Source organism: Apis dorsata, unplaced genomic scaffold (genome assembly GCF_000469605.1).
Source record: "Apis dorsata unplaced genomic scaffold, Apis dorsata 1.3 scaffold_968, whole genome shotgun sequence".
NCBI lineage: Eukaryota > Metazoa > Arthropoda > Insecta > Hymenoptera > Apidae > Apis > Apis dorsata.
The window spans coordinates 184751-195617 of NW_006264075.1; the positions used below are offsets into that span (position 1 = coordinate 184751).

General features: G+C 30.1%; 1 protein-coding gene across 6 annotated transcripts in view; it reads right to left on the minus strand.

Moving 5' to 3' along the window:
• LOC102674460 (neuronal acetylcholine receptor subunit alpha-7) overlaps nucleotides 1–10867 on the minus strand; it is a 362879-nt gene that overhangs the window by 159145 nt on the left and 192867 nt on the right. For all 6 annotated transcript variants that reach the window (XM_006623887.2, XM_006623889.2, XM_031514304.1 and 3 more), the window contains exon 7: nucleotides 11–191. In XM_006623887.2, coding sequence (XP_006623950.1) covers nucleotides 11–191 — 181 coding nt within the window. The remainder of the gene's footprint in view (nucleotides 1–10; nucleotides 192–10867) is intronic.

The following is a 10867-nucleotide window of genomic DNA, read 5'->3' on the forward strand; positions in this document are numbered from 1 at the left end:
AGTAGTGTACCTGGTTGCCGTCGTAGGTCCAGGATCCGAACTTCATGTCACAGTGTTGGTCGTCAAAGGGGAACCAAGTGATGTCTATCTTGCAAGTGCTCTTGAAGATGCCCGGAGGAACGTACAGGCAACTGCCGTTATGCGTGACTACCACGTTTGTTTGGTATGTCCCGTCGAAACCCTCATCCGCACTAACGTGTTCATATCACATAATTAATCATCATCATCGATCTCGTTCGCGTTTTCGTGCTTATCTCATTATTTCTATCGTTTCTCGTTTCTCGTGATTTTATATCGTCGATATTTTATCGTATTTTACCGTTTATACGGATGTTTCGTTCGATTTTAATTTTTATCTTTTATTTTATATCGTTTTTGTATAATCTATTGGCAAGAACAAGATGATTGGTTCAGATTTAAATGGTTAAAGTTTTTACTTGTTTCGTAATGAGAACGTAAAGCATTTAGACAATTGGTTTTGTTATTTAGATGTATGTTATGAATTTGTCATTTATGAATATAGGAAAATATAAAAATAGGGAGAAATTGATGATTGAATTATTTGTTGATGTAAAATTGATTGATTAATTCCAATGTGTCCTATGATTAAATAAGTTATTACAAAGACAAAACAAAGGAATTTAGAATGTTTATTTTCAAATATTATATGTATTTCTAACATTTATTAACAATAATTAAAATAAATTCTTTATTTTATAAAAAAACTTTAGATATCATAACAAAATATGTATGTTTTAAAATTTCATCTTCTGTTATGATATATTTATTTTTTCCTTTGCTAATAAAAAAAATTAATAAAACAACAGATGTGTAAATGAGTCTTAAATGAATAATAGATTTAGAAAATTTGTTGAAATTGAGTTTATTAGAGATATAATTAATTGGTGTTTAATATATATTCGAAAAAAGAACGATATAGTATCTTAGGATATATATTTCGATACGAGAAAAGACATGGTCAAATCAAATAGCCAAAATATTAGTAATGCAGAGTGCATCAATAATTAATGGGCACAGGTTAATGATTGCATAATCAAGCATTACACATATACAAATAAATCAGTGTTGCACTGACTTTTCAATGTAAATAGATAAACGGCTGTCAGAGATTAATTAATTGACAACAATTACCTTAAGTTAATATCGATTTGACGTGATTATCATAATTTATCCAAAACACAAATCATTATCATTTCTATCGTGTTAAAGGCAGGATAGTCAGTAGTTTTCAATATATCGGTGTTATTAGATTTAAATGAACTGTGCACACGATAATTTTGATGTGGAATAGGAGATAAGTATGATCCATGCTCAATTATATCTTTATACTATGGAATTTTTGTGAAATATTTAAAAAGAGAATAAAAAAATAATAAATCAAAATCACGATAAGAAATGGAATTAAAATCTTTGATATTGCATATAACAATTTTTTTTATTAATAAATTTTCTTGAACAATTGATGAATTTTAATAAAGTTACTTTTACTTTTGTTGAAACTTAACGAACAAAATTCTTTTTTCGAATTTTCTAAGACAGATTCCTAATTTATTCATTCTATTTATATTTTTGTCATCAAAAGTATAATATTATACAATTACCGTGAATAAATGTGAATAATTAGTCAAATTTCATTATCATTAATAAAAATTCACATAAAAAATTACCCATTTGATATTGGAAAATTTTCTAATTATAGATGCATTTTTTTTTTTTATAAGACACATTGGAAAAGCAAATCAAGAATATACAGTAATAACAATAGACAATAAAGATTCGATTAATACTTAAATAAACGAATAAATATCTCAAAATATAACAAAGTTATACAATATCTTTTAAAAAGAAGTTTTCATTAAACAAATCATCATTAGTTTTAATTAACCAAATATTAAATCGAAACCTTTAATTATAATTTCTCAGAAGGAACGAACCTCGTTCCGCTAATTTAACGCCTCCATCTTGATCTTGCCATGCAGATCCCTGTCTCCGATCGAAACGAAGATTTAACGAGGCGGATTATAATTATATTCGCGCGGAACCTTATTAAAAGCGCGGAGTTTCATCTTTTTTTCATCAACGGGCCACGGTTCATTTCCAGAAGATCGACGAATCCGATTAAATCCGACGAAATGGATCCGCGAAATACCGAAAATTACGTCAGGGCTGGCTCGTTGTGCCGATTTAATGTTTCGATTATCGAGCTTTTCGTCTCTTTGTTGTCGATATTCGCGCGTTCCTCTGCGAACAGCTGCACGCGGTTTCCGGTTTACGGCGTGCACTTAATAAATGTCCACGATATATTATACGAGGCGAGATTTATTAGGGAATCCATACATTCCCGACCACCGCTCCTTCCTTTTTCCCCCTGGATAATTAGTCAGCTGCTAGATAGAGGCTTCTGACCTAATTTCCAACTATTGGAAACGTTATCTTTGAGTAATTGAAACGAGTCGGTTTTGGAAGGATGACGAGACATTTTGGAAAATTATTAAAATGCCTGATCTTTCGTTTTGTACACTTTTGAATGTGCATTTGTGGCTTATGGATCAGTTTATATATTATTTTATTTATTTATTATTATTTATTATCTATTTATTATTTATTTATTATATATTATTTATATTTAATAGTTCTTAAAAAGTATGTGTTAATACAAAAGAAACTATATATCAGGAATTTATGTATTTTTTATAGAGAAGAATTTTATGTTTTGTGTAAATGAATGTATTAAATGTTTAAAACCAAACTTTGTTGACAAGGAATGAAATTTGAATTGGAAGAATATTTCTTGATTGCGATAATTCTCTCGACTTTATCATTAATTAAAATTTAAACGAAGCATCATTGTTAAATATTGAAGGGATTTAAATGTATCTGTGTTAAAGAAAAATCCAGAAAATGCAATTTTAAAATTGCTTCGAAATCTTACAAAACGTTGCCAACAATGTATTCTTGTATCATTGTCTTATTATTACTTTTTGAAAAAATTCTAAAGAATACAGAAATTTCGAAAATTGGAATAAATAGAGAGTGTAACCAGTGGAAATCAGATTCTCTGAAAATAATTTATCGTATAATTTATTGTAATTCAAGGATCGTCGTTTAAACTTTCAATTGACAAGTCAATTTAATCGCTTCGGTATTTCAATAATCATTTAATTGATTTGTCAATTAAAAGTTTCGAACTTAAATAAAGAGATTCTTGAACTCTTGAACTCTATGCTAATACTTGGCTTTCGAGTAAATTTTCCTTCAAATAAATTAAAATGATTTGTTTATATGCAATTTGGCATCTCTGATTGCATCCTAACATTGAATGTTCAAAATATACATTTTCACATACAAACAACAAATTCATTTCAATTTCATATCCTTTTTTCTTTTTTTAATAAACAGATATCAATCTCTAGAAATAAAAATTCAATCGTTTCAAATATTTATCTTGAAACATGTTCAATCGAAATAGATCTCGTAACAGATTCCAGATAAATAGAATCCAAGAATGTTCTTATAATTGTATCCCTCAATTCATATTGCTCATATGAATCGAGAAAATTAAAAAGTGCTTGAAAAAGAAAAAGAAAAAAACGTTATAACAAACAAAAGAAAAAAATGTACACAATAAACCGTAATTACATCCAAAAATCGTACAGTAGAAATTGCAAAGGAAATCTTTCTCTAATTTAAACGAAATCACCGCCATTTGCTCAGCAATTAAACCAGAAAATGTGTACCATTGTTTCGTACACAGGTCGGTCGATTGTTCTCACGGAAGAATAGTGCAAGAAACGGAATCGAGTGAAATCGTACGCACACTCTGATAATATATAACGATAATTTTCGAAGGGGCTCGATAATTCTCTCAAATTAACATTAATGAAACATTGAGGGAAAAGTAAGCTTGGAAAAGCTTTAATTCCAACGCGACATCGCCGTTCCCACAGATGGAATAATGCTCGGATACTGTTGAGAATCTCTGTGATTTCATATGCATGCAAATGATCGAAGGATCGCGAGGGTGAAATAAGTGGCAAAGGTCAAAGTTTAAAATATCGTGAGCCACCAGAAACTTTAATACTTTCGTTCGATGGAATACTTGTCCAAGTTGGAAAGAAGAAATGTGTGGAACGGATATTAAGTATTTTCAAATACTTTTCGTATATAAAGAATTTTCCACGCTTTGCCTGTTTAGAAAGTCGGAAGTTAGAACGGAGGCGTTTATCGAAATCTTCGATTCAATTTTTAACAATTATGATGATGCTTATTCGAAGAAGAAGAAACCAGCTCGAAGAAATATATGGACAATTATTTATTTAAGCTACTTTGTATAATGTAAAAAATTTTGAAAAAAGTGCAAAAGAGATGTGCACGTATATTTTTACATTTACAATTTCCTGATACGATAATCGAAATGAACTTAATTCTAAATGAAATAATAAAATGATCCACTATATCTCTATCTTGAATAATAATTAAATTGAAAAGAATTACAAATTTATAAAATCAATATTACATTATGTTTTTTAATTAAAATTTTCCAATTTCAACAAATACCGACCATGAAGAAAAAAATCCACATATGAATCCGATAAATATCGAATCATCTTGCAACACGGATAATATCTCGAAATATTTACAGTTCGCATTCTTTCGTATCTGGAGAGGAATATGCTATTTGTGCAATTCAAGCAGTTTGTAATTGACATCGAATTTCTCGGTTTTTCACAGCGGTGACTGTGTTACATAAACGCCTTCTTTTGTTTGGCCTCGATACGACGATAAATAATCGCGATAATTCTCCTGTATTTCGAGCGTTGCATATTTTAAAAACAAAGAAATGTAGAAAATCACTATCTGGTTCACATTCTTCAGAGTTAATCATATTAAAAAGGAATAATCTACGACCGATTTTCTCAAGAAATTATTTTCTACGATTTTGTTAATATATTTCAAAGATGTACATGGAATTTTTAACTTATATTTATTCAATCAAAAAAGCATTTATGTAAATTAATAGATAAAAATTTACTTTTTATTTTCTCGAATGCTGCGATTACAAATTACTAAGATATTCGATTATTTTATTTTTTAAAAACATTTGATGATAATCGACGATCAGCGAGAATAATTCACAATAATCAAACCAGAAATCCATCTAAATATCACAATATACGAATGCAACGAATTCAATGTACATTCGAAACATTCCACGGTTCAGTTTCGACTGTCCTATTCGTCATTCGCCATTACAAAGCGTGGAGGGGGCGGTGTGCACCACCGTTTACGAATTCTAAGGAACGGCCTCTCGTCGATTGTTCCTCGCAGCACAAAGGCGACCCCCGCCTTCTATTGTCTCCCGTTTCCGGGTGAATCCTGTCCTTCCAAGATCACTGACCCCTCCATCCTTTCTCTCCCCTTTTTTACACACGAATATCTGCGCTTTCGAGCGCGCGATATTCACGAGAGAAGAAGCAACGTCGAGCAACAAGTAAGTCGCTAGGAGGAAGAAGCATCTCCTTTTGTTCTACCGGATAACGACCATTCTTCCCCCATTATCCGAGGACATTTAAACGATATTAACGCGATGGCCACTTAGCATCGATTCGCCCTAATCTAAAACGAGGCAAATCATTTTTCAAGATTAAAGCGGGATTGCGGGGGTTGCGATTCATTTATCTTGAAAATGATATATGAATATGTTCGATCGAAATAGGTTTTGGTTGCCACATATGCGATGGGAAAAAGTTTAATTGACGAGAGTTTCTGAAGTGTTGCGATGCAGGATGAAGGAAATAAACGTGTGGAGGATCGATGAAGATTTTTAACTAGTTTTGTGGGCATTCGTGAAACGTGAATCCTCTTTGGAGATTAGAAGAAATATAGAAATTGGTGTATGAAAATATAATTGGTTTATTTATTAAATTATAAGTAAGTTTGAGTTAGACGAAGAGAGATGGAAGCAATTCATATTTTTACACATCAATTTTTATATTTCTTTACATATAGAATTGACGTTTCAAATTCTATGAGCATTTTGTTCTATAATAGTATAAATAGTATTAACTTGAATCTTATTTCAAGAATTGTATATAAGAAATGTATATTTTTATATATTGAATGTTTTTGGATTTTTACATGGAATGATATTTTCTATGTAAAATAATTTAAATTGATTGGCAACGTTTTGATTTTCGTGAGAAATTTAAAATTTGTAAAATTTGCATATTATAAATTTTGATCCAATATTCAATTGCTAGAAATTATATCAAAAAATAAATTTCTCATAATATGTATTGTCTATCAAAAAATTCTATAATAAAATCATTAGAACTTCACTATTTCGCATCCATAAATCATTGGGATAAATTTTTATAAATACATGAATGCATCACTTAAATAAACTTACGTACGTATATATAAATTTCAAAATATTTTCAAATTGATTCGAATAACAAATACACAAATGATGTCCCTTTAATAGAAACAAAAATAGATCATCTTTATAAATTCCTCCACTAAAAAATTTCCAAAAAGTATTCATCCTTTCAATTAAAATCTAATGCCTCGTTTCTATCCCTCAAACCTGATCTTCCAACCTACTTTTTCTATCTCACAATTATCCAGGGTATTGTAAAAATCTCTCGAAAGCCCCAAACGTAAAAATGTTCGGTCAGAGGCGCGCTCTAAACAACCACTCGTAACAGAGATCGGGGGTAAGCTCGGTATCCACCAGCTTTACTTGTCAACGGCTAACAAGCCAGCTGTCCGCGAAAGTGGCGTGGCTCGAGACAGAATTGCCACGTTTGATCCACTGGAATGGCGGCGATCGATTCAACCCTCTCCCTCCCTTTTCCGTTTTACGTCGCGAGTTTAAACGTCGCGGATTTCCCTCGTTCTCCGACTTTATCGAGGAGGATCAACCTCCACGAGACGATTTCGAGCGTGTTTCGTAAAGAAATTTGTAAAAAATTTTTGAGCGGTTGAGGTTTCATCGACCATGCCACGAAACTCGCCCTCTCTTCTTAAGCACTTTGTGCAGTTTCCAAGAGAAGAATTTCCTCCAGCAACGTACGAGAAACTTGGGCCGAGCCAGTTTTCGCGGGACACGCACGAGTGTGGACAGGCAGGTCTTGATTTTAGAGAGCTTGTGTTTCGACGGGAATCAAAACAATAGTAAATATCGTTGCTTTGATTCCTTCGTGTGTTTAGAAATAATAAGAAGTGACATCGATTGATGTTATTATGGATAAGTAAGATAATAATTTTGTTAATTTGTAAGTTGTCGAAAATGTGATCAGATCCATCCTTTGAATTCCTAAATTATGAGAAAGGACACTTTTTCATAGAATTCTGAACTTTCGAAGATTTAAATTTTCTCTTTATTCTTCATTCAATATTTTCAAAACGCAAGAGATTTTAAAATCGATACAATGGTTGAACAAATATTGGAGCTCGAAAAAGAAGTTTTAAAATTTGTTTCATTTTTTTACGTAGAATCACATCCTAGTTAATCGAGTAAAAAATAGTCTATATATATTTATTATTATATAAATATATGTAAAAGTTGAAAGAAGTTTATTTATAGCTGGTTTGGGGATTGCGAAAAACTTCTCGAATGATTTGTAGATTGTGGAATAATTTGTGGAATGAAGTTAACTATTAATGTGCACTATAGTTTGTTTCATTTGAAGTTCTTTCTTATTTTTTATTGGGAAAAGTTTGAATTTTTATGAGAATTCCGTGGTTTAAATTATTGCTGAGAATTTTAATTTAACAGAATTCCTTTTATATTATTCTTGCTTTTGTTTGCATTGTAGAATATTAATCAAGAAAATAATTGCAATGAAATATTAATTTTAAAATTATCTTCTTCCTTATATATATTATGAAAATGATTTAGATTACTACTTAAAATGGAATTTCTTATTTCAATTACACAAATATCTAACAATAAATAAAGTAAAATTAAGTGAAAGAATTTAATTTTGCTTTAATAAATGCAATAACACAATAATAAATTCAAGAAATATAATTAACACTGACCAATAATAAGTATCTAAATATTTTATATGTACTTATATCACTATAAATAATTGTAATTAAAATGATTCAATAAAGACAAATAATTTCTACCTCAACAAAATAAATGATTAACTTCATTTTATAATTTTCATGTTGTACGTAATATGAATAATTTTTAAAGTTTGGCAATAGTTAACAATGATTTACAAAGCAAAATCCTATACATAAAATAAACTTTTTTTTTCAAAAGAAAAATTCTCTTTTCTTTTTTCCCACATTTATTCACTTTTGTCATGTATACATACGTGTATGCATTGGTAGAAATTATTATATAACCATCAACGAATAGTAGTAGAGATATAACGGGGCAATGGACCGAATTCTAGCTCAACCATCATAAATGTCGGGCAAACTATCGTAAAGTTAAGGGCGCCAAATCACCGTGCACGTCTATGCACAGTGGCGTAGCATTAATTCGCTGGAAGCGTGCTCGAAACTCACAACTCACGATGCTCCCTAAACGCGTGCGTGAATATTTTCCAGTGGAAATTTGATATTACACCCTCCTCGACGAACCACTTTACGACCACGTTTTACGACAGAAATGCATTATTTAGGGCGGAATAATTTCTAATGGAACCTTGTAATATCTAACGAAACTATATAAATATACTTGATTTAAAATCAATAATAAACTGTGTTTTAGAATTTAGGATAGATAGAAATTTAGAAGATGTATTTCTGAATTGAAGATTGTTAGATTTTGTTTCCACTATGGATGTTTAATGTAAATATAAGTGTTTTAGAATTTAGAAAATTTTTATTTAATAATTATTTTTTATTCATCAACAGTAAGTGATTATTGTATTTACTCAATCAATTTGTTGATTATATGATAAATGTATTTATTATACATTACAGAAACGAATTATTTTAAACATATTGCACATTGTTATCAATAAATTTTAAAGATATCTTTATATACTATCCTATTTTTATTTATAAAATATTTTAGAAGAATTTTCATAAATTTTATATTGTGTATAATATTTAAAACGATTTTTCTCTACTCTCTTGATAATAGATATTCACGATTTATGACTTGGGTATCATCCAAACGAGTGTATCTATTAAGCTCTGAATTAATCTGAACACTGTTGCTGTTCTTTCAACAACCACCTGAGTATACTTCATTACCTGTTAATCTTCTTCAATTAATCAAACCGCAGGGGATCGTTATTTTCTAAAATATTAATGATCCTTTTCATCGAGAAAAAATCATCTGTACATTATATCTTAATCAACAAATTGTTTTATTTATGGATTGTATGATCGTTTCGTTATATAAATTACAAATAAAACATTTAAAATAAAATGAAATAAAAAGTATTTAAATTAATAATTTTTTTACTTTATTAACCTAAATTGTAATTTTATGTGATATATATTCTTTGTTAGATTTAATTAAATTTAATTAATTTTCAATTTTTGAATATAAATATTGAATTTATCACAAAAAAAAACACCAATTAGAATTTTTTTTTAATTAAGACAGAAGTTAATGTTACATTATATAATAATATATACTTTAATCAAATGCAAGAGAAAAATTAGATGGAAAGTATTAATTGTACAATTATTCAAATGAACTCTATAAAAAATTAATTGAATAAATTTGACATTTGACATAATTATATTACATTCCTGAACGAATAAAATTGTGGTAATTTGATGAAGTTATCGATATATTTCAAATTACAAAACATATCTAAAATTTAAATCGAATTATCGAACAAAAAATTTCTAAAATTATCGTTAATAAAGTCTTTTCTCAGATCTATTTCGATTGCAATTTAATGATTTTTCCTTATACAAACGAAATTACAGCAACTTTTCAAATTTATTTTATTAACTTTCAAAATTTCTTTTCCCCGGCAAATAAACCAACACATTTCAAAAAAACTTCATATATTTAAACAAACAATTCACCAAAGTTATCCAAACACGGGCGAATCACGAATCCCATTCAAAATTCTATCTTTCCAAAAAATCCCACAATCAAACACTTCCCACCCTTCCCAATCGAACCATTTCTTCCTGCAATCGTTCAATCATCCTCTCGCTCGCGATCCCCTAAAATCGATTTCCCCAAACCAGCCACACGATTTCAATCAGCACTCGTATACTCTATATACCCAGTGTAAAACCAACGTATAAAATTAACGCGTTAACAACGGAACGAAATTCAAATCTTTCTCGAATGTCTCTGTCGGCGATATTTCCTATTATTAATAAATATCATCGAATGAACATCATCGAATTATTATTATATTATCGAATAACTTAAGTTCTAAGGAGTTAAAAAGATTTAACTCTTATTCAGAATAAAACTGGCTGAAAGTAGTCTACAATAAAATTCAATTCTCATTTCAAGGCACGTGAAAGTGCCTTAAACAATAACTTGCTAGAAAAATAAGAAAATGTAATTCTTCAGAACGATATAATATAATGTAATCATATATATATATATAATATAATAAGTAACTCGTCTGAATGTCTGGAATCTTAAAACTGAAAAATGATCAACAACGTATCGATAACATTATCGATAGTCACAACTCCGAGTCTGCATAGCTCGTGGCAAATCCACGCGCGTGCCTGCCCACGTACGTGTCTCGCGTGTAGATGGATCGTTGTACCCTCGCTGTGCTGGAGTAGTTGCGTTCGATGGTATTCCATCCGCAGGAATTCGGAAACGTAGCTACGTGTTGCGCGTATTTAGAGGGGGCGGGTCTCGGGCCCGGTGCTGCGGTGGCCCGCA